At 60.6% G+C, this 22004-nt stretch overlaps 2 protein-coding genes across 6 annotated transcripts; both read right to left on the bottom strand.

Annotated features, from left to right (window-relative positions):
* Positions 1 to 1877: 1877 nt before the first annotated feature.
* On the bottom strand, positions 1878 to 11589 carry SLC39A14 (solute carrier family 39 member 14). Of its 5 annotated transcripts, XM_052806178.1 has the most exons (10): positions 11516 to 11533; positions 8005 to 8084; positions 7468 to 7743; positions 7194 to 7380; positions 4536 to 4705; positions 3876 to 3998; positions 3593 to 3778; positions 3128 to 3335; positions 2421 to 2605; positions 1878 to 2082 (listed from the first exon to the last, which is right to left on the bottom strand). In XM_052806178.1, exons 3-10 carry the CDS (start codon positions 7726 to 7728, stop codon positions 1936 to 1938), a joined length of 1467 nt encoding a protein of 488 aa, XP_052662138.1. In that variant the 5' UTR covers positions 7729 to 7743; positions 8005 to 8084; positions 11516 to 11533; the 3' UTR covers positions 1878 to 1935. The 5 variants fall into 5 exon arrangements, with proteins under 5 accessions (XP_052662138.1, XP_052662137.1, XP_052662139.1 ...); XM_052806177.1 differs by lacking the exon at positions 8005 to 8084 and having other exon boundaries at positions 11516 to 11589; XM_052806179.1 differs by lacking the exons at positions 8005 to 8084; positions 11516 to 11533 and adding an exon at positions 10186 to 10645.
* Positions 11590 to 12871: 1282 nt separating this feature from the next.
* PIWIL2 (piwi like RNA-mediated gene silencing 2) lies at positions 12872 to 21505 on the bottom strand. Its single transcript, XM_052806495.1, has 21 exons — positions 21228 to 21505; positions 21032 to 21128; positions 20453 to 20626; positions 20244 to 20354; positions 19818 to 19935; positions 19548 to 19672; positions 19365 to 19445; positions 18907 to 19020; positions 18486 to 18674; positions 18266 to 18350; positions 18031 to 18117; positions 17715 to 17855; positions 17505 to 17618; positions 16936 to 17124; positions 16690 to 16791; positions 16479 to 16598; positions 16156 to 16244; positions 15724 to 15829; positions 14749 to 15002; positions 14492 to 14599; positions 12872 to 13918 (listed from the first exon to the last, which is right to left on the bottom strand). The coding sequence occupies exons 1-21, from the start codon at positions 21439 to 21441 to the stop codon at positions 13762 to 13764; spliced, it is 2775 nt and encodes a 924-aa protein (XP_052662455.1). The 5' UTR covers positions 21442 to 21505; the 3' UTR covers positions 12872 to 13761.
* Positions 21506 to 22004: the final 499 nt, after the last annotated feature.

Raw genomic sequence — 22004 nt, 5'->3', positions numbered from 1 at the left:
AAGCCCCCGAGAGCAGAGGTGCTGAGCCACGAGGATACTGGCAGTGCCACATCTCAACAGGCAGAGACCTACAGACTTAATTGCAACTGTTAGGAGCCTAAGAGGAACAGCATCCAGCTGGTACCTAAGGCAAATTAAGAATTACAGTGAGGTACTGGCAGCCAGCGATCAAACCAGGGTACAACGCTACCAGATGGTGCTGAGCCTGCCCCAGGCTATGTCAAGGGCTGAAGTCCCTTGTCTCTTTTGCGATGGGCAGGAAAAATACCTGGCACACCTTCCGCTTTGCTTTCCAACAGGGGTGGAAGGGAAAGTGTGGAAGGGAAAGTGTGGAAGGGAAAGTGTGGAAGGCAAGGTGCGGGGAACCTCAGCTCCAGCCCCCGGTGCTGAGCAGCACCAAGCCGAGGTGGCAGGATGGCCATCACCCTGTCACACACCCCCACGGCCACCTGCACAGGCAGGGAATGAAGGAAGACGCTCAGTGACAAGCCATCCCCGGCACATACACCAAAGCACTTCTCAAAGCCATCCGCACCACTCGTTCATCCCAATCCAGCGCCGTACCCACTAGGGTAAGCCGCCTAAGTCAGCTCCCGCCTATCAGCGTGGCCACAAACTCACCACTCCTGGGTGCAGGATGAGGTCTGGGGGGAAAAGGAGGTGCAAGGAAACCTCAAGCAACACGGGCGGGGTGGGCAACGTTATCAATATGATAATAAGTCAATTCACCTAGTGAATCTGGGGAAAGCCAGCCCAGAAGCAGAGCTGTGAAGTGCCTGTAACACCCTTCTCTGGCTACTCCCTAAGGCTGGAAACACACAACCTAAAGAGGTTTACAGTCTATTTTTTTTTTAAAAAAACACCCACCCCCCACCCCCGAACCTCAGCAACTCAGCAGCATCAGTGTTTAAAAACCGGTGTCCGTTCCCAGGTGTCGGCGTGAGCTTGGTCACAGTCTAAGGACCGATCCCCTGGCTGGGGAGTCTGTGGCTGGGCAGAGGCTCACCGTCCCGGCTCTGCCCTTGCCCCGCGCTGCTGTCATGCCCTTCTCACCAGCATCGCCACATGGGTGCCCTCACAGAAGGAGAAGGGGGTTTCTTCCCCCCCCATACAGCAGCAGGGACCTAAGGGAGGTAAGGGCATCCTGCTAGCCTTCTCCCAGCCGCTGCCCCACGCAGCCCATGTGTCAGTCCGACCCGCATGAGGTGCGGTTTGGTGTCCTCTGCTCCGAGCGCTGACGCCCAGAATATGTGCTTTGAAAAAAAAAACCCTCTTCACCCTGCTCTTCCCAGGGCATCGTCTGGGCTGCCAAGGCAGAACAGGAGCAAAACCAGACGTGGCTCCAGAGACACGCTTCTGAAGACAGCAAGGGTGACGCTCAAATCATGAGCTGTGCTCCTCGAGCCTCCTCTTCCTCGGCAGCCCTCTGTGCTTGGAGAGCACAGCTCCGAGGACTGGCTGGTAGGTAACTCTCCAAGAAGGGTCTGTACTGATCTGTCCCCATCACACACCCCCCACAAAGGGGTCAGGAGAGCATCACATCCCATCGCACCACTCCGAGCACAAGGAGGGGAGCAACGCAGCTAGAGGAGCTCCTGTCTCCCAACTCCATCCTTCCCAGGACATGTGAGGAGAGAAGGGATATGACACTGGAAAGAGATCCTCTGGTCACTTCAGTCCTACAGCAAAGGGGATTAAGCTCCCCTCAGCCTTAAACCAAAATAAAATGAAGTCTGTGGAATAGCTTTAAAAGCAATGCCTCCTCTTCTGTAGTGTGATGTCAGTGCCCACACAGATACCATTGTTTGCTTGCAGCAGGAAAAGGAAAGAAAAAAAAGAAAAAAAAAAAAGAAATACCCCTTCCCCCCCCCCCCAAACCAACCAAACAAAAAAACAAGCGGAAAAACTGGAACAGGGCTGTGAGTCGGGCTGGTCCTACCCTATCTGGATCTGGCCGGAGTACATGGTCAGCAGCACCATGATGGTGAACCCCGTCAGCAGCCCTGCATTCTGGATGGCGAAGGTGATCAGCATGCTGCCGTTCTGCTCGTCCTCCTGGCTGACTTCATTCATTTCAGGGAACTGTAGGGAGAACAGAGAGCGATGGCTGACTTCAGAGACTGGAGTGGCTCCGTCCTTCCTCACTGCTTCCCACCCCGTGCCACCATCCCGGCAAATATTCACACCACCCGTCCTGGGGCTCTCAGCCGGGTCACCGTGCCACCAGCCCAGGAGGCAAAGCAAAGCAGAGACGAACGCCGGCCACTACAGACAGCATCTGTGTTTGCCAGGTGGACAAAGCAAACATCCCCTCTCCAGGCTGAGAGCAAGCCAGAGCTCTTCCTAGCCAGGCAAAAAAAAACCAAACCCTGGCGAGGTCCCAACCATGCACCTGGCAGCCCCCCTGGCCCATCATTTACCATGTCAGCCAGCGCAATGTACAGAAACATCCCTCCGGCCAGCGCAAAGATCCAGTTGGCAGAGAAGTGGCTGCCGGCCACGATGCCAAAGGCCAAGCCCACGTAGCAGCAGCAGGCAGAGATGAAGTTGAAGAAGAGCGCTTGGCGGATGGTCATCCCGGCGTTCAGCAGGATGACAAAGTCCCCTGTGGGAGAAGAGGACGGGGAGGATGAGGAGGGAGGGGGCTATCACTGGGTGGGCAGCAGCATTGGGACAGCACCAAAGTGCTCGTATTCAGCGCCTGCTTTTGCGTGAGGTCAAGCGTGGGCTCCCCATCCCCGCTGGCGCCGAGCGCTGACCACACCAGCTGCCTGCCAGCTCCCGGCCCTGCCCGTGCATAAATTCGGACAGTCAAACCCAAACCGCTGCCCGCCTCCCCCCTCCCAAACCAACGAGGTGTTGTTTTTTTTGTTTTTTTTTTCCTTCAGATGTCTCCATCTAAATTTAAATCTCAGACATCATATTACCTCGTTATTTTTAGAGCTGTGATTACTCAGTGTAGTTTACAGCCTCGCCTTCCCCCCACCCTCATTACTCTGTTTATTCCGCCCAACATTTGCCTTTCCCTCAAGAAACAACGGGTAGGACGAGGAAAGCGGCAGGGTTAGCCTTAAAGAGGGGCAGATCTGAAAGCCCTCGCAGCACCTTTCCCCAAGGACTCACGTACCCAGCTCGTGCGGGAACTCCTCGCAGAGGATGGCCACGGAGGTGCTGATCCCTTGGAAGACGGAGACGGTGAAAGAGGCCCCGATGGCCAACCCGTCGATGAAGTTGTGGAGGCCGTCACTGAGGGTGATCATCCACGCCAGCGTGCCGATGTCGGAGTACCGCACCTCCTTCAGCCAGTAACACGCGCTCTGGGAGGCCTGCAGATCCTGCCATGGCACCCCGACAGCGGGGACTCAGCACCCAGCCCGTCTCGGGGGGAGGTCACCGCTCCCTCCACCGGCCAGGGGAACCCACCCCTCCACGCATTAAATCCACACGAGGCTTGACCCGAGCCGTTTGCTTTCCACTACACACAAAGGATTTTGTCAGGAAGGTGCAACGGGCTTCAAAACTGCTCTTTTTCACTGACATGAAGGTTTTTTTCCACGCGCCCACCCGCCACCCGACAGGAGAAGGCACTAACCTGGACAGAGAGGGAGCCCACCACAACCTTCTCGTCCCCAGAGGGGGTCTTGCACTCCAACTCGCTGGTTATGTGCGGGATCATGTGGTCCAGGTCCCCGTTCTGCAGCTTCTCCGTGATCCCCTCCTCCTGGTCCTTCTTGGAAGGCAGAGCCTCGGGGCCGTAGTGGCTGTGCCCGTGGTGATGCTGCGGGACAGCAGGGATTCACGGGTGTCAGCTACCCCTGCCATTTCTGCTGTTTCCCACCCCAGCAGCACTCCAAGCAGCCCCTGCTCAGCCTCACCTGGTCCTTCTGCTTCAGGAGCATCTTCAGGACCTTCTCCGTGAAGAAGAAGAGGTAGAAGCCCCCGAACACCACGGCGGATTTGGAAACGTAATAATCTTCTTGAGGATTGAATCCAAACGCCTGGAGGCAAAAGGGGACAAGTGACAGGACTGGGGAACAGTCTCCAGCAGCGTGTCTGCCTTTGTCCCTGGCACCTCTGGGGCAACATCACCGCTTTCTGACCTCTCTCTAAGCAGCAGCTGCTTCAGGGGCAAGCTCAGAAAATGCCTTCATGCACCTTTAATCTCCCTCACTCCCCCAGCCAAGCTGGCTGTGCCCCAAGCCATTGGATCCACCACCTTGCACCAGGGCAGGGATGCTAAAAGCAGGCTTAGAAAGCCCCCACTGTCTCGGCACAAAGGTGACCTGCAGGGCTAGAAGGGCAATAAAATAGCACTTCTCTGCTTGAAGCAGACCGGAGGCCTCCCTGGAGCGATTCCCTTCCAAAGAGGGGCGAAACGCCAGCTCCAGCTGCGGTCCCGAAGGGCTTCCAGCCTCTGTACCTCGCTCTCGGCTCCCCTCCGATGTCGCCTTCCCCTTCTCCAGCCAGCGAGCGCCCAGAGAGAAACAGCCCCCGAGAGAGAGAGAAAAGGACAGACCCGACGATCCTCACCCTACCTCGGGAATGAGCTGGAAGAGGGCGTTGGAGTAGAGAGTTCCAATCGCCAGAGCTATGAAGTAGAGGAGCAGCCGCTTGTAAAAGGTCTTCTTCATGAAGGGTACCACGCTGGCTCCCACCAGCGAGCAGAGGGAGATGACGGTCACGCAGAGGAAACCGTAACCCCAGACTGCGGCGTGCGTGCCAAACCCACCCCGGGGGAATCGGACGAGGGGAGGTTGTCGGGGGGAAAGGAGATCAACGTGGGGAAGGGGAGGGAGGGGAAGGAATCCACACCAAGAGGAAAGAGAGAGGAGGGAGGGAGAGGGGGGAGAGAAGAGGACATTCATTAGTGATTGCTTGTTCATCTGGCATTGGCTCAAGAGGGGTGAACCTGGTGTTGAGTGGCTTTGGAAACAGCTCTTTGGGAAGGGTCAGAGGGACACTCCGCTGTGGAGCTCGCACCAAACGACCAAGAGAGGAGCCCTCCCTTGGATCAAACAGCTCTCTTTTAGCACTGGGCTAGAGCTGAGTTTTGGCAGCCAGGACGTTTCAGAGCCAGCACCCTAGCTCTGCTCCCCGAGCCCCCGTGGGACATCGGGTGGCTGTTCCAGTGCCACAGAGCACCAAGGTCCCCCGAGCATCTCGTACGCTCCATCCTTGTCCTGCAGCCTGGAGAGACGCAGCCGGTCCCCGCAAGCCACGCTGGGATGCTCTGACTGACGGCAAGGGTGGAGCGTACGTAAGGCACTTCAGATCCTGGCAGATCAGGAAATATAGGCACTTGGTTTTTATGTTCGGCAAATAAAAGTCGCAGTTCTGGAGTTGGATAGGAGCCTTGAAAAAACATCCCCCGCCAACACGGATGAGGCATTCGCTGCCCAAGAGCAAAGCAGGCAACACCGGGGAGCAAAACCCAGCGGCAGCAAAGGGTGCTCTGCTCAGAGGGAAGGCTGCACCTTAAATGCAGCATTTTAAGGCTGGATGTGCACGAGCTCGGATCCAGCTCATCATCTACCCAGGCTCCACAAGGGCTATGCAAAGCCTCCCAGACCGGGGAGCTGAGGAAGCATGCGTGTTTCAAAGGTGTCCAATCTGAGGGCACGTGGGTGTATTTATTCAACTCCGGAACTGTGCAATTACAACACAATTAATTTGCAATATATCTGTCAGTCCCATCAGAGCACCAGGAAACCTCATGTAAGCCTAAACCCTTGTGGGAGCATCGGTCTTGTAAATCAGGGGGGAAAAAAGGGCAATTAAAACATTTGTAAAAGTTGGCTGACTCAAGAGGAAGCTGGTGCTTCTCTGGGCTGTTCTCTGTGCTTTTACACTGATATTTCCTCCACCTTGCACGTCTTCCCATCTGGCTCACGCCACTAGTGCTGCCGCATCTCAGCGGCCTCAGAGCCAGGTAGCTCTGCATGAAGCAGGGCTGAGCACATCCCTCCAAGGGATAAACTCCCTTGCAAAGCAGACACAGCCCGCGGGGCAGGAGCAAACAGCTTCTCCCACCATCTTCCCGGACCTCAGACCTGGCCAGCAGCATTGCAAGGACCCAGCAGGGCTGAAGGACACAGCCTCCCCGCGCTGCCTGCACACTCTCGAGGGTTTCCTGGTGCTCAGAGGGGCGAGAAAAGCCCTGCGGAGCCCCTGAGACAAGCCCTCAGCCTTGGGTGACGGAGGGATCGGTTCGATTCGGCAGGGTGGAGGCAGAGAGGGTGCCCGGAGAGCTGCCCTCAGAGACGGGAGAGAGGCAGGGACTTTCTACCGCACCTCTGGGATGAGCTGGAAGAGCGCGTTAGAGAGCAGCGTGCCGATGGAGAGTGCGATGAAAAACGTGAGGACCCGGCTGAAAAATGCCTTCTCGGTACACGGTACGATGAAGACTCCGAGCAGGGAGGCCACGTTAATCATTGACACACTGAGAAAACCAAAGCCCCACACTGCGGAACGAGAAGAAACGAGGGCCAGACATTACCGAGGCTCTCGGTGCGGGGAGACGGGGAGGACCCCGAGACCTCGGATCCAGGCAGGTGGAAAAGGCTGGCTCTGGGTCTATACCCTGACGCCGGGGCCAGCCTTGCAGCACCGGAGTGTCTCTCTCTGTGCTCCAGACACTTCAACTGCGACACAAACTGTCATTTTTGTTGCTGGGCAGGTGGAAATGAAGCCACCAGGTTACTTGGAAGAGGCTTTTCTGAGTCAGCCCCGGCCTCATGGCGTGGGACAAGCCAGTGCTGTGCTCAGGGCAGCTGATCCAAGACCTTGGGCATCGTCAGGATCTGGATGTCTGGAAGCTCATTTCGCATCCGCTGGTGGCTGGAGGCCAGCGGGTCCCTAAACGTGCAAGTCACCCCCACCTACCCACAAGGACTCACAGCAAGGTCCCCATCATCCAGCTGTCCCGGAGAGCCGTGCTGCAGGCACAGCTCTGACCTGCGGCGTGTGCGATCGGGGGCAAAACCATGCCGCGAGCCCACGACACAAACCACACCGGGGAAAAACCCGTCAGGACTCCCAGCTGCTGTAGGCAAGCTGCCTCCTCTTGTCTCTGCCAGACTCTGCCTGTGCTCCAGAGCCGGGAAGGAGAACCGGCTGTCCCACAGGTCCCAGGGTGCCTCATATCCCTGAGCTCCGTGCCCCGGGCTGGGCAGCGCTCGTGCCCCCCTGCTTACCTTCGGCCGAGCTGGGTCTGCTCTCCTCTGTCTGCTCGTTTTCCTCATTTTCCAGGTTCTCAGAGGCGCACGCCCCTGACTCCAGCTGCTGCAGGATGGTGGGGCAAAACTCCTTGAACTCGCTGTGCCCCACGGCGGAGCCCTCGCTCAGGTTGTGGATGGCGAAAAGCTCAACGGAGCTGAAGCACTGGGGAAGGGAAGAGACAAGCACATGCCTCAAGACTCCCGCAGCTCTGCAAAGAGACTTTAGGGGTCTGCAGAGCCCCTGCCTTACCCGGGAGAGGTTCACCCTCTGCTGCGGCGGTTGGGAGACATTGGCGTGCCCCACTCCCACATCCAGGCGGTTCAGCAGGGCCTTGAGCTGCTTCAGGCTCAGAGTTTCACTCTCGCCATACCGCTGGAGGAGATCCTGCAGGAAGGAGGCTGCGGAGAGCTCCAGTCCCGCGGCATCCCTGCCCGCCCAGACCCGCGGGCAGGGGAGAAGGCAGAGCAGCATGAGCAGGCAGCAGCCCCGGGGGCCTGTGCTGGGGATCATGGTGTCTCCGGGATGCTGGAAGAGAAACCATGTGCTGCCATTAGCTTTAGCATCCCCAGCGGCTCCAACCACCGCTCTTCCACCCCACAGCTCCATCAGGAGATGGCAGATTTCTTCCCCAGGGAGCCCCAGGCTGGGGAAGACACAGCTTTGCACAGTGCTGAAAGCACCCAGATCCCGAGGAGGAACATCCTTTCACGAGCAATACAAGACCAGCCGCTTCTCCTCCACCCTGAGCCAAACCCCCAGCACCACCTCCCCAAGCACCCTGCTCACTGCAGCCGTGTGCTGAGGGGTGGGGGGCTGCCGGGACACGGCTCCCAGGGGCTCTCCAGCTCTGCAGCACCTCGGGATCCCTGGGGAAGAGTAGCCAGTGGATGGAAAGCAGGCAGCAGCGTGCAGGCAGGGCTGCGATGGGGATCCCGCACACATGCCTCTGCCAGCGGTGCAGGCAGCAAACCCCAGCACAGTTAATTCCAACGCCGGCTGCCGAATTCGGCTCTCCGTGGGGCAAGGAAGTCAAGCACCGGCCATGCTAACGCCACGTTGGGTCCCCCTCGTGCCACCAGACCTGGGACACGCACCCCGCGGGGACCTCTGGCCACCCACGCCAGCGTTCGGAGGACACGGGAGCCCAGGGGACAGAGGTAGCATTTTCATTAAGTTATATTTTAACTACGATAATTACAGCGAACCAGGTCCTTCCCAGCCGCAACTGTAGATGCCTTTGTAGTATTTGCCTAGAATCAATCCTTGCCCTCTCCGCTCCTTTCATATAAGCTAGGAATCAATAAAAGTGGGACGGCAGAGACTGGGGGAGCCGGGGTTCGCCCGCCAGCACGCGTTGGGTGCAAAGGAAGGGGCTCGGAGAGAGGGTGGGAGGCCAGGCACGACCCGCACGTCTACCTTGGGCAGCACCCAAGAGGCTGGAGCAGGGCCCAGGCTGCCTTCCTGGAAGAGCTTCACTGAAAGGTGGACGGCAAATTTGGGATTCACAAGGACAAATAGAAAATAATTTGCTATCCACCACCTCCATACGCCCGGCAGCCATCCCGTTCCCAGCCCAGGGCTTCGCTCCCCTCCCAGAGGCTTGGGCACACACTGCCTCGTGGTTTCCCCTTCCCAGGGGAAGTGGTTTGCAGCCCCTGGATGGTTCCTGCACCATTGTGCATGGGGCCCCATCCAGCCCAGCTCTGCCCTGGCACAGGACCTGCCACCCTGGCCAAGCCGCGCTCCCGCCGGCTGCTCCGGCACCCCGCCATGCTCGTCCCGTGCTGACGGCTTGCAGATTTTGGTCTCCTCCAAAAACAAGCCCGAGACATTTTTGAAGCCCGGCCAACCAATTGTTCTGAAAATAACCTGGGGCCGGGTTTGCGAGGCACAGTGCTGCTCGGGGCGGCGAGGCCAAGCCCAGCGGGACCCCGTTCCCCCCTCCGAAGGTGCCCACATTCCCGCAGGTTTTACAAGCTTACCACCACTTTGTGAGCTTTGTTCTCCAGGAGGACGAAGGCCTTGGAGGTTTTAGCCTCCTCCTGCCAGGGCTTAGCTGGGATGCTTTGGCTTAACCCCTCTCCTCCCAAAATGGGGGAGCGAGCTCATCTGGCGAGGTGCTGGTGATGGTAACACCCTGCTCGGTGGGGGCTACCTGAGGGACCTCTGACTCTTCAGCATCCCCCAGCGAAAGCAGGGCACCTTCTGCCTCCCTCCTACCCAAATCCACCCTTCCAGACAGGTCCTCCCTGGGCAATGCCCTGTCGCAGCCCCAGAAGCAGCCACCGGCCAGGGTGGCCATGTGGGACATCTGGGCAGCCAGTGACTCCCACAAGGTACACAGGCACTGGCACACAGCCCACGGTGGCAAAGGCCTGTCCCTGTGGCACCGCATCCCGGGAATGGCTTGGCTGCCTTTCCCTCTCCGTGCCAGCCGAGCGCTCCCCACGTCCCTCGTCCTGCCGGGAGCCATTCTGCCCGGAGCACGCCGATTATCGCCAGCCCGTGCCAAGGCATGCAGCCCTCTCCAGTGCCAAAATCACCCCTGGGGTTTCTCCCAAAACCAGGTTGAGCCAGGCGCACCCAGGGTGGAAAACAGGACCTCAACTTTTACCCAGCTACCAAACAAAAGGCAGGAAGCGGTTTGCAGGCAGAGCCGGGCAGGGGTTTGAATTGCACAGGCTCGCCACCGTTTTAGGGCAGAAACAAGGTAGAGGAGCCATCCCTTGGGAAGAAGGGCGCAAGGTGGACCAGCCTTGGGGTCTCAGATCCCCCCGAACACCACGGAGACCCCAGGACAAGGCAGGAGGGTTTCAAACACATCCAAGCCCCCCCATCCCAGGGGCAAAGGGGAGCTGCAGCAAACACCCCGGGGACGTAAACCCCTGCTGCGGTCTCTCCATCGCTGCCGCCAGCTGAGCGGGACACCCCCCCAAAAAAAAAGTCCCCCAGCCTCCTGCCTGCTACCTTCAAGGGCGTCCTCTCGCCAGCCACGGGACCTGCTCCTGGGGCCCGGGGAGCCGCGGTGCCGCGCTCGGCCCAGCGCCTGACCTACTTTATCGCTCGCTGCCGCGCTGGGACGGGGGAGAGGGAACAAACCTCTGCCGTGGGGAGGGGATGCCCAGGAGGGTGTCCTACGGGACGTGCCCGGGAACGATGCCCGGCAATAAAAAGAATCGCGAAGGAGCTGCCAGGGCCAGGCAAAGCCCCTCTTCTTTCCCACCTCCCTCGGGTTCGCTTCCCAGAGCTCATCGATCCCGGTTGCAAACCACCCCCCCTCCGACCGCGAAGGTGAAGCCGGGAACAAGAAACGCTGGCAAAGCCGAGCACGGCCCCGGCGACGTCAGCCCCACGCCACACGCTTCCCAAAATCCCACGCAGGGACAGCTCGCTGTCGCAAACCTGGAGGGGAACAGCGGGGGCCCCCCAAAACCCCCTTGGTTTGCATTCCCCCCCCCCCACCTCCCGCAGGGGTGGTTTGCAGCCAGCGGTCTCGACCTCCTTCCGGAGCAAAAGCCGCTCCACGTGTCTGGCAGCGAAGGCAGGACCTGCCTGCTGGCAAGGAGGGTTTCCATGTCCTGGGGCACGTCTGCAGCCTGGAAGGACCGCAGCAGCCTGCCACGCTCACGCCGGGCCACGGCCTCCGGGCCACGGCCTCCCTTTGCTCCCCCAGGCTGCCTCCGGTCACTTTCTTGTCCCTTAATGTCCCCTAAACCCCTGCCCGCGGGCCCTGGTACAGGCAGGCAGGCAGCAAAACCGGCTGCCCTGGAGCTACCCAGGCTAGCCCACCCCAAACAGCCCACTCCCCCACTCCTGCCCCGGTCCCCCACTCCCTTGCCGGACCTCCCCGCTGCCAGCCCCACTCCCTGCCGCATCCCAACACCAGTCCCCACCCCACAGCAGCCCCCCTAGCCCTTCTATCCCCTGTCCCAGTCCCGCCTGGCCCCGGTCCGGCCCCGGAGCTGGTACCGCTGGTACCAGACCCCATAGCTGGGTTGTCCGCCCCACACCTACCCGCACCCTCCCCTGGCCCCACACCCCCACGGGCAGTCCCAAAGCGAGCCCCATAGCTTCTCCTAGGCCCCAAACCCGACCTTAGGCGAGGTCCTAGACCCCCAAACCGGTCCTAGACCCCCAAACCGGTCCCTGCATCCTTCCCTGCATCCCATCCCAATCCCGGGGCTCGGATCCCGCTCCCCCACCACCCTCCCCGCGGTGCCCCGTCCTCGCAGCCGCTTCCCTGCCCGCTCCCGCTCCCAATCCCATCCCATCCCATCCCATCCCGGCCCGCTCCTACCTCCCGCTCCCGCCGTCGTCGCCGCCCGGTCCGCCCGGTCCCGGCCGCGCAGGGCGCACGCTCGGCCGGCGGCACGGGGAGCATTCCCATTGGACGGCGTCACGGCAGGTCCCGCCTCCCTCCTCCCAACCTCCCCCGCCCCGCGCCCGCCGGTCGCTGCGCAGCGCCGAGCACCGCGGCGGCAGCGGCGCGGCACGGGCGGTGGGCTGCGGGGGAGCGGGCACCCCCGCGGGCCTTTCCCGGGGACACGGGGGTGTAGGGCGCTGCAGAGAGCCCCCAGGCGCCCCATGGCGCTACGGGGCTCCCCACGGAATCCTCCCGCGGGGACACAGCACCGCACAGAGCCACCCCCCCCCCCCCCCGGGTGTATGGCACCGAACAGACCCCCCAGGCATGCCTTGGTGGCATGGAGCACCCCATGGACCCCCCCAAGCACCCCTTGGGGTTATGGAGCACCCCTCAGACCCCCCCCCCAAGGACTCTCTGGGGGCATGGGGCACCCCACAGACCCCTCCTGGGGGGATGGGGCACCCCATGGATGCCCCCTGGCCATCCCTTAGGGGTATAGGGCACTGCACAGACCCCCCCCCCCAGGAACCCTTTGGGGGCACAGGGCACCCCTCAGACCCCCCCAAGCACCCCTTGGGGACACAGGGCACCCCTGAGCCCCCTCCCAAGGGGCCAGAGTACCAAATAGACCCCACCTGAGGGGACGTGGCACCCCAGGGACACCCCTGGAAGGGACCGGGGGGGGGCTGAGTATGCCAGCCAGGGGCCATCCCAGCTCTCCTGCCGGTGCCAAGGAGCCGGCAAGGACAAGGCAGCCTTTCTCCCCGCCGGCAGCGGCGACGGCACGATATAAAAAGCCGGCTGGTGGGAGGCCAGGCACACCGGGGGCCCGGCCAGCTGCCCTGAGCCATCACCCCCACTTTGGCCCCAGCACCCCCCCAGCCGCTCGAGGCCAAGCGTCCCCCTGTGCCAAAACACCCGCCCGGGCTGGGCGAGCGAAGGCTGCCAAAGTCCGCCGGGACCGGCAAATAAAAGGGGTAAAAGCTGTTATTGGCAAGGGTGAATGATTAACCCAGGGCGCAAAGGACGTGGTGACAGGCTCTGCTCCTGCCTGCCAGGCAGCATCGTGTCACTGCTGTGTGTCCCCCTCCCTGTCCCCTCCATCCCGGGACCCCCTGGGGAAAGAGCGGTCAGGACGTCCCCACGAGCACCCAGCCCCTTCACCCACTGTCAACCAGCCTACACCGAGAGGGAGCAGCTTCCAGCAACACTTTTAATGAAGTTAACTGAAAACTACAGTTACAGGAAAAAAAAAAAAAAAAAAATTAAATATTTTCAACTTTTTTTTTTTTGCAGAAAAAGGGGAGGGCTGGGAGAGGCTCCCGCCGTACCCCCACCCCTGCTGGTGCTTGCACAAGGGGTGGGTCGGGGGCACGCGGAGGTGAAATCCAGCTGATTTTGGGGATGCTCCTGCAGCCCCTCCACAGCCCCCCGACAGCTTCAAACTCAAAGCTCTCAGACACCTCTTGACCAGGGCAAAGAAACATCCGAAATAGCAGAAAACTCAAACACGCACTTTTCCCTTGGGATATCGACCTGCTTTCCTACCAGCCCAACGGAATAAAAATAAATAAATAAAAATAATAAAGACTTCTTGGAAAACCAGTGACTTTTTAAGGACGTGACACCCAGCCGAACCAGAGCTGGGTTTGTTAAACAGGAGCTCGAAAAAGCAAAGTAAGATTTTAAACTGGAGGCTGTCTCAATGGCAATGCAAGAGATTGGGGGAAAAAATACCAGAAATCTTTGGGTTTTGCATCCAGCACCCGCACGGGGCAGGGGGACGGGCAGGGATGAGCTGCAGCCTGTGCTGCGGGAGCAGCATCACCTTTGGGGCTCATTTACTCAAATCCCTTTGCTGGGAGGACTGGAAACCAGCAAGCAGAGGCTGGCAGCCTCGCAGCAGAGGGGTTTTGCTCCAGGTTCATTCCCATGGAGATGAATCCCAAGAGCCCACGGCTCCGGGGCCCTGCCACTGCGCCAGAGCGCTTCCTTTTAAAACAACAATAAAAATGAACCCAAGAAACCATGTGCAGAAATAAATTGGAAAAAAAAAAACCAAACTAAAACAACACCTTCAAGGAAAGACAGTCCCCCTTGCAGGAGACTTAACAGCAGCGTCTGGGGGAGCCGAACCCCAAAGCGAGCCCTTTCTCCCCCCGTTGCCAGCGCACCGGCTATAGGAAGAAGAGCTTGTCGCAGAGCTGGGCGCTGGGCTCACGGTGCAGGACCTGTCCCGAGAGGAAGGCCAGCTTGTGCGCGTACTTGCAAGGGGCAGGGACCCGGACGGTGCCCGGCCAGTTCCAGTACAGGTGACAGAGCTTGAAAGTCAACCTGGGGACAGCGAGTGGAGAGGGTGTCAGTGCTCGCTGGCATCCCGGGGCTTGCAGGATCGCTGCTGCGGGGACGGATCCTGCTCCCTACGGCAGCGCCGTGGTCCAGCAGCAGGGAGCTGCAAAGGCTGCAAGGTCAAACCTGCTCACAGGGGTGTTTTCTTCCTAGTTGCACGAGATAAAGGTCAGGCTCTGCCTGCCTGGGCACCGATAGCGGCTGATTGCATTAATTACCCGGGTACTATTTGTGTTTCAACCCGCAGCAGCTCTCCTGCAAGGCCACCCAGGCCAGCACTAGGTGACACAGATTTTCCTTTATCACACTTGCAATTAGCTCTTTCGCAGAGAGGCGGCAAGACGGATGCCATCCGCCTCCTCTCCCTCATCCGCTGCGAGTCCTCCCAGCTAACCCAGTATGAAGAGCAGATTCAGCCCAGTACCTGCACAGGTACCTGCTGCCCTCCCCGCTAGCTCCAGGGGACTGTTATGCAAAAAACCAAACAGATTTAGGAGGTCAGACATGGGTCCCCACGCTGCGGGATGTTGAGGGGGGCTGTGGAAAGCCTGCCCTTACCTCTGCAGGTGCTCGCAGCTGAGGTTGGCCGTGTTCAGCACGCAGACGTAGCGCGTGGGGATGCTGCAGCCCTGGCGAGAGCGATGGGCCAACAAAAAGAAATCCTGCCTGAGAGGGAGGGAAGAGCAAGGGTTTTTTGCACGCCAGTTTGTTTGTTTGGGGTTTTTTTTTTCAGTTTTGTTTGCACACAAGGGTTTTTTTGCACCCCATATGCAGCTTTCCCAAAAGCAGCCAGCGCTGCTGCCGCTGCCACTCACCAGTCCGAGCTGGTGACCGTGTGGTCGATGACCGTCCCCGGAGGAGGGGACGTGAATTGCTCCGCCGTGAGGGTGTAGAAGTTGGTGCTGATTTGTTTCTGCACCACCATGACCACCATGCTGGGCTGGTAGTTCTCAAAGGTGTTGAAGCACTTCTGCATCTGTGGGATCTCGTACTTGAGCACAGTGTTGAGCTGGCTGTCAGACACGCCATCCCTGTACACGACTATCTTCTTGGGCAAGCAGTGGTTCATCTGGGGAAGCAGAAATTGGAAGAGCTCGCTGTTTTTTCCCCCCCACACCGTGCACAGGACTGGCTGGCAGGGGGAGATGCATGCCCTGGCAAGAAGCTGGGCACTAGATGCCCACCAGGTCTCCAGGGCTGACAATTCAGTGGTTTTGCAGCCTGTGAATTCAACCCATCACCCTCAAGCTTTGCAGAAAGCCCCTAACCATACACAGCCCCAGCAAATGCATTTCAAAACAGGTTTCAGAAGGACTGGCAGGGCAGAGAGAAGCAGTTTTTGCACTAATCCTGCCCACAGGCAAGCATTCGGTGACCAGCAAACTTCCAGTTTTCAGGGGTGTTTCTCCAGCACCCGCAGAAGGATGAGAAAATCCCAAAAGCAGGTCCTGGCTCCTGCCCTGTCACATGCTGTTTTTCTCACGCTGGGGACGTGGGACAAGAGGACAGGACTCAGCAGTTCGATGCTGATACGAGCAGAGGTGTAACGTGGCACTTCCCCCAGTGCAAACTAATCCTTGAGGCAGGTTCACATGTTCCCGAGATAAGGGTGAGCCTCCCCGGGCACGCGTGGCTGCGGATGCCGCATCCAGTCCAAAGGCTGCCGAGGATGTCTGCTTGCTCGCACGCGCTCGGGCTGACAGGTTTGGGGTGTTTTTCCCTTGCTTTGAGGAGACATTAAACCATGGGAGGGCTTTTTTGAGAGCGCCGGGCTGGGGGTTTGGCCTCACCTCGTGGAAGTGCTGGAGGGCATCGGCCAGGCAGAGCTGCAGGCTGTCGGCGATCTCCTGGTGGGGCATCTGGAAGACCACCCTGGAATACCACTTGGTGAGGATGCTGGGGACGGAAGGGGGACGAGCGTCAGGCACCCCCCTCGCCAGCCAAAGTCCACCGAGCCGTTGTGCAACCAAAACCGACCCCAGCTCAGCACTCGCGGTGCCTTTCCCACCGATACGGCGCTGAGGGCGCGCCAAAGGCCGGCGCTGCCTGCGCCCGTGGCCAGCGACGCCCAACATAAACACGCTGGCAGAGACCTTGCTGAGCACAGCAGCTTCACCCCTTTCCCAGCAAAGGAGAGGCAGTGGTGATGCTGGTGTGGGACCCTCCCCGCATCCCCAGGGTGGAGGCGGAAGGAAAGCCTTCCCCCCCAAGGCACCACGTACTGATTCATGCTGGCCACGAAGCCGATGACGGAGCGCATCCCTTTGCTGCGGCCGTGGTAGACATCCATGCCGATAACCATCAGATGTTTCTGGGGGGGAAAAAAGGCAGGTGGGAGTTAGGGGTAAGTCGGACACCTCCAGGCTGCCCTCTCCGGATCCCTTCAGCTGCGAGGGACGTTGCACACACAAAACGGAGACACCGACCCCAATTGTCCAGATGGTTCATCCGCATCCCCAGAGGGAAGCCTGTGACCACAACAGTTTACGCCCCGGAGCTTGCAAACTCATCGCACGCATGTGCCGAGTGGTTTTGCCCGCCTTACCAGGGGGATGTCGACCCCCCAGAGCTCGCCACCGAGCTTGCAGTTCAACTGCAGCAGGACTTTCTGGACCACACTCCTCATCTTGCCCAACTGGCCTGCAAGGGTCTGCGCGTTGATGACCTGCGGGGGGGCAAAACAGGGAAAAGCGAGGCTGGAGATGCCCACAGCTTCCCTGCGCCGGTGGTCTCCTTCTGCCGAGCCCCTCGCTTACCTGGGAGGGCACCGGGGACTGCACACAGCACAACTTCTTGATGGCCCCGTACAAGTCCTCCCGGCTGCTGGAGATTATGCACAGGAGCAGCTGCACCTTGTCCTGCAGGGAAGCAGAGCAGGGGAGGGCGATGCACAAGTATTAGATGCACGGGGATCCGAGAAGACCCACCGGCTGCACACCCTCCCCAGCAGACACACGAACTTTGTGCTAACCTGCGCTATCCCCCTGAGCCCCTCTCCTCACCTCACTATCCAAAACGGTTCGGATAGTCTTGGCGTAGGTCTCAATGCGGTCATCCTTCAGCTCCACCAAGGCGGGACGGCTGACGCGCATGCCGATGGGGCCGCAGACGCTCTCCATGGTGGCCACCAAATTCTTCGCCAGGTCCTGCAGGCGCTTTGGGTAAACTAGCAGCCAGTAGTTCATAGCGATCTAGGAGAGAGGTGAGGACAGCCCTTGCCTCGGGGCTGCGACTGCCAAACCATGTAGCTCCCAGCCCTGCAGCACAGGAGGAAATTTGGGAGAGGGAAAGCGGCCCAAGAGGAACCTAAAGGGTGCACAACATCCTATTCCAGCAGTCTGAAAGCCTTCAGCCACTCCAGGAGGAGGTGGGAAAGCAGATGCTGCGGCCATGTACCTCTAACCTCCTTAGGAAAAACAGGCTGAAGCATAAAGCCAATATAAATAAGGGAAGGGTTTTAGCTCGAACAAGCTCAGACGGGAGCGGGGCAGACGGGATGCCAGCACTAAGAAAACCCATCCCAGTTTTCAAACAAGGGGATGTTGTTGCAACGGCCGAGCCGTGGGCTCACCGCCGAGATGGAAGCTTCTCGCGTGACCTCCCTGTTCCAGCTCAGGTCCTCAGTGGGGATAAAGGAGCTGTGCCGCATGTTGATCCTCTCCGTGGGCAGGACTCGGCCCTGCGTCTGAACAGAGCAGAAATCCCTGGCAGCTCCGGTGCAGCCATTGCCTCCATTCCCTGGGTAGGGGAAGCTCAGAGCCCAGCACCCTGCAGCCCCTACCCTGTGAATATCCGGATCCAGGGTGAGCCCCCAGCGCATCAGCTCCTGTGAGGCCTCCGGGCTGTCCTTAATCCTGCGCAGGAGGCTGGTGAGACGTGCGTAGTGCTGGCTGGGACTCTGCAGCATCTCCCGCATCACGTCCTGCAGCAAGCGGGCACGGGAGGAGGTGGGTTAGGGAAACCCCAGGCATGATGCGGGGCTCTGAGTTCCCCCCGTCAGTGGCTGGCCAGGGCTTAGCTCTCCAAACCGGGCAACGCCAGCTCAGGTGAGCAGAGACCATCAAACTATGCTTCAGACCATGCAAACATGCTCTGACCTTCACCATTCGACTGTCCTTCCTTATCTCGGGGACCCCGGTCATGAAGGTGAGCTCTGGCACGAGCAGTATCACGTCCAGCAGATGCTGCAGGGAGGAGGACAGGCACTTTCAGCACCCCGAGGGGGCTGCAAGCCCCTGCCCTCCCAGCAATGGGCAGGACATGGGCTGGAAGAGCCGAGAAAAGACTGTAGGTCTCCAATTTTCCCTCCCCAGGTCTCCATGCCTGGCTTACCTTCCCCTCTGGCATCCGTTTTTCCTTGGGCCTGTGGACGAGCAGTGGCTGGTCCAGCTCGCTGATGGTGATCCCATAGGCTTTGCTGGAAAAACAGCAGGGAAATGGCATCAGGTGAGATGTTCCTGTTCCTGCCCACCCACGTCGGGTCAGAGCCAGGCATCAAGCACTTCCCCACTGACAGACGCTCATCCTAAGGGATGCTCCAGCAGGCCCCTACCTGTAGTAGTCCACAAAGGTGATCTCCTCGCCGCTGGCCAGAGTGAAACTGTCCCTCGGGGTCTTGTTCCAGTCAATGTCATCGATGCGGTAGGTGCGGTTGTTGTAGCGAGTGATGACCACATTGCCCACCAGCTGCTTGGTGCACTCGTCCTGGAAGCTGCTGACACTTTGTTTGTAGATGGCGTGCCTGCGGTGAGGAGAGAAGGAGGAGGATGAGAACAGGCTCACGGTGATGCTCCCTGCCCGTGCTACCCCAAAAATAAAATGCCTTTTGCCAAACAGCACCGGTGGCCCGCGGTCCGGCGATCGCAGCTGGCACTGCCCTTGCCGAGAGCCAGCCCCAGGCACGCGGTTGCTGGAAAACCACCCTCACCCCTAAAGCCCTGCAGGGCTCTTCCGTGTTTTTTCCCTTCTCTTACATGAAATTGAGGACGGAATCACTGCGGATGACTTTGTGGATGGCGTCGACCAAGAGGAAGAGGCCGCCATCCTTCTTCCGGATGCTGACAGAGTATCCCGGCCAAATCTGCATCCTGTGCCCGGAGGGGAAGATGCCCAACGGCGCCTGGGTTAAAACCGGAGCCGCCTGCATGGCGCTGCCAGAGAAGCCGGACAGCCGTCCTGCTCACCAAGAAGCACTCAAAACACACGGGGATTTATTTCCCAGCTGGCTGCCAGCTTTCAGCTAATAACCCCTAAATTGCACTGCAGAAAACAGGCACTCTGAGGTCAGGCTAACCAGAGCTGGCCAAGAGAGCTGACCTGGCAAAGACTTCTGAATTTCCAGCCTTGCACTACTACTGGGGGGACAGGGACATCCCCGTCTCACACTCAGGCCCCTGGGCAGCAGCAGGAGAAAACCACATCCAGCACCCACCTGTAATGCTGTAATACGGTGGCTTGGTCAGGTTCAAAGAAATTTCTCCCAACAAGCTTCATATCTAAGATTCTCATCACCCTAGGAAAGAAAAATAAAAGCAGGATAGGCCCAGGCTCCGAGGGAGGAGGAGGAGGAGGGTCTCCTCCTTGGAGCTTGGGGAGGGTCTCTGCCATCCCTCACCTCCGGAAAACCACATTGTAAAAAGGGATGCAGAGATCCGAGCTGGGCTCAAGTACTTTGGTTATCTGGATGGTGATGGTGATCTCCTCCCTGTCGCTCCTCCTCTGAGCCTTCAGACTGACCAGCTGTGGGGTGAGATGGCACGTTAGCCAGGGCAGGAGGGATGCTTTCCTACCCAGCACGTGGGCTGGAGACCCGGGGGGGGGCATCCCTGTGCCCCCAAATCGGCTAGAACAACCTCACCTCGGTGCAGATCGCGTCACCCCTTACCTGGGGGAGCAAGATGGGCAGGTAGAGGATGGAGCCATCGAATGCGGTCACGTTCCCCGTCACTGCCTGGTGCTCCTTCAGCATGGCAAAGCGCGTGCTCCTGCACTCCACCTCGGGGCTGCCGCAGATGGGAATGCATCGCCTGCCACCGCTGGCAAGTCCTTGGTCTTTTAACCCTCCTCTACCCCCCAATGAGACCCCACGCAGGACACCAAAAACTCCACGAGGGGAAAAAAGCTAGAGCTCGTTTGCTTTGCTGCCCTGCAGCAGCTCTGCCCGCAGGCACCATGGCTGCGCCGGCCGCTCCATCTAGTGGCTACTGGGACGGAGAGAGGGAGGGAGAGACACGGAGGGCTCTGCCCCGGAGGCACCCACCCTTCAGAGGGGCTGCGGGGGGAGCCCGGCCCCCCGTGCCCATGCCGATACCTGAAGGTAACGTGGTACTGGTAGACGGCTTCATTCTGGCAGTGGATTTTAACTGAGTTCAGCCCCACGGTTACGGGTGTTCCCTTCGCCACCGGCTTCGTCCACAGCGCCCTAGGAGAGACAGGGCAAAGGCAGGGTGGTGAGCCGTGACCCCAGCCAGTGCTCAGACCCCAAAACGTGGGGCTGGAGCTCACCGATGCTTCACTTACGGTCTGCCGGCAGCTGGGGGGGTCCCCGGGGCGGGCGCGGGCGGCAGGGAGGGCTGGGGTCCCGATGGATGCAGGGTGGGCGCAGCAGCCATGCAGGGCTTCCCGTAGGACGGCACGGTGGCATCTCTCCCGGGGGGGCTGGGCAGCGCGTCCCCTCTGCCTCGCCACAGGATCCTGCGTCCCCAGCGCGGGCAGAGGTGAACCCCGGCACGCTGGGGTCACGTCGGCAGCGTCCTGGCTGCAACCCCCCGGCGATGACCCTCCCCACCACCCCCTGGCGAACCCCCCCTGGCTCCTGCCTCCGGCAGTCGGATCCCCCTGCTCATGCCCCACATGCAGCGGGTGCTCCGTGCCTGGAGATGCTCAAAACACCAGGTTTCGGTGGCAAACCGCCGAGCCACCACACCACAGAGGGAGCGGAGCAGGAGGCGGCACGGGCACCGGCTCGGTCACCACAACGGTGTCACTTGCAGAGCGTCCCCCAGCCCGCTGCCACCGGGGTCGGCGATTAAACCATCTGAAGGACCGGGGGACCGAGGCGGGAAGGGGGGGATAAGGGGAGGGGGGACGGGGACTCACCGCCCGCGTGCGGGGAGCGCTGCCGCCATCCCCTCATCGTCCTTCGCTGCCAGGCTGGGCCGTGCCAGAGCCTCCGCCATGCCAGCGGTGCCGCGGCCTGCGGGAAGGAGAGGGCACGGTGGGTGGTGGCAATGGCTGAGGGGGGGGAGGCCAGGCTGGGCCCCCCCCCGCCTCTCCCCCGGGCACGACCACCTACCGAGGGGCCAGTCCCCGGCCTCCAGAGAGGGGCAGGGCCGCTCGCCCAGGCCCAGGCCACAGAGCAGGGTGGAAAGCGGCACCAGGGAGGGCCGGGGTTCGGGAAAACCCGGCTGGGGCAGGCGCTGGGCACGGCTCGGGATCCCCCGCAGCCTGCCCGGGGGAGCGGGAGCCGGACCGGGGCCGGGCAGACGGAAGGACCGGGCGGGCTCCATGACCGCCCCGTCGACGCTCCCGCCTGCAGCGCCGAGCACGATGATGCCGACGCCGACTCACTGCGCAGGCGCGGCTCCGCCCACCCCCCAATCGCTCCACCCCCTATCGCTCCACCCCCCATAGCCCCACCCCCCTACATCGCTCCACCCCCTCACCGGGGGAGCTCCCTAGCCACGCCCCTCGCGGAGATCCCCCCCCGCACCTGAGGGGCTTCAGCACCGCGGACAGCGCCCGCCGCGGGGGCGGGGCCGGGGCAGGAGCGGGGGGGCAAGATGGGATGGGGGGGGGCAACAACGGGGGGGGGGGGGGGGCAAGTGCAGCCCCAGCCCAGCTCTGCATGGGCAAGTGGTGCTGCCCTGCCTGCCGACGGGGGCATCCAGGGAGGGTTTGGTTCCATGATGGGAGGTGGTTGGGTGATGCTGTTCCCCCCCCTGCCACAAGACAGGCAGCCCCCAGGATGGGGATGGGGTGGTGGCCACTCACTAGCCACCCCCCCCCCCCGCCAAGCTGCAGCATTGCCCAGGGCCAATGCTGGTCCCCAGGGGGGGTCTCACAGACCCTG

Source organism: Harpia harpyja, chromosome 13, assembly GCF_026419915.1.
Source record: "Harpia harpyja isolate bHarHar1 chromosome 13, bHarHar1 primary haplotype, whole genome shotgun sequence".
NCBI lineage: Eukaryota > Metazoa > Chordata > Aves > Accipitriformes > Accipitridae > Harpia > Harpia harpyja.
This window is presented reverse-complemented; position numbering and strand designations above follow the sequence as displayed.

Bases quoted from the DNA above. Each gene is read 5' to 3' on its own strand.
- PIWIL2 (XM_052806495.1), bottom strand. From the start codon at position 21,441: ATGGAGCCCGCCCGGTCCTTCCGTCTGCCCGGCCCCGGTCCGGCTCCC. The intron at 18,351-18,485 runs GTAGGGGCCTGC...CTGTTTTTCCAG, and splicing joins ACCTTTGTGGACTACTACAG to CAAAGCCTATGGGATCACCA. The intron at 18,118-18,265 runs GTAAGCCAGGCA...TCCTCCCTGCAG, and splicing joins AACGGATGCCAGAGGGGAAG to CATCTGCTGGACGTGATACT.
- SLC39A14 (XM_052806176.1), bottom strand. From the start codon at position 8,160: ATGTGTGCGGGATCCCCATCGCAGCCCTGCCTGCACGCTGCTGCCTGC. The intron at 7,744-8,004 runs GTGAGCAGGGTG...TTTCTCTTCCAG, and splicing joins CCCCTCAGCACACGGCTGCA to CATCCCGGAGACACCATGAT. The intron at 6,462-7,193 runs GTAAGCAGGGGG...CTCGTTCCGCAG, and splicing joins CAGACCCAGCTCGGCCGAAG to TGTGGGGCTTTGGTTTTCTC.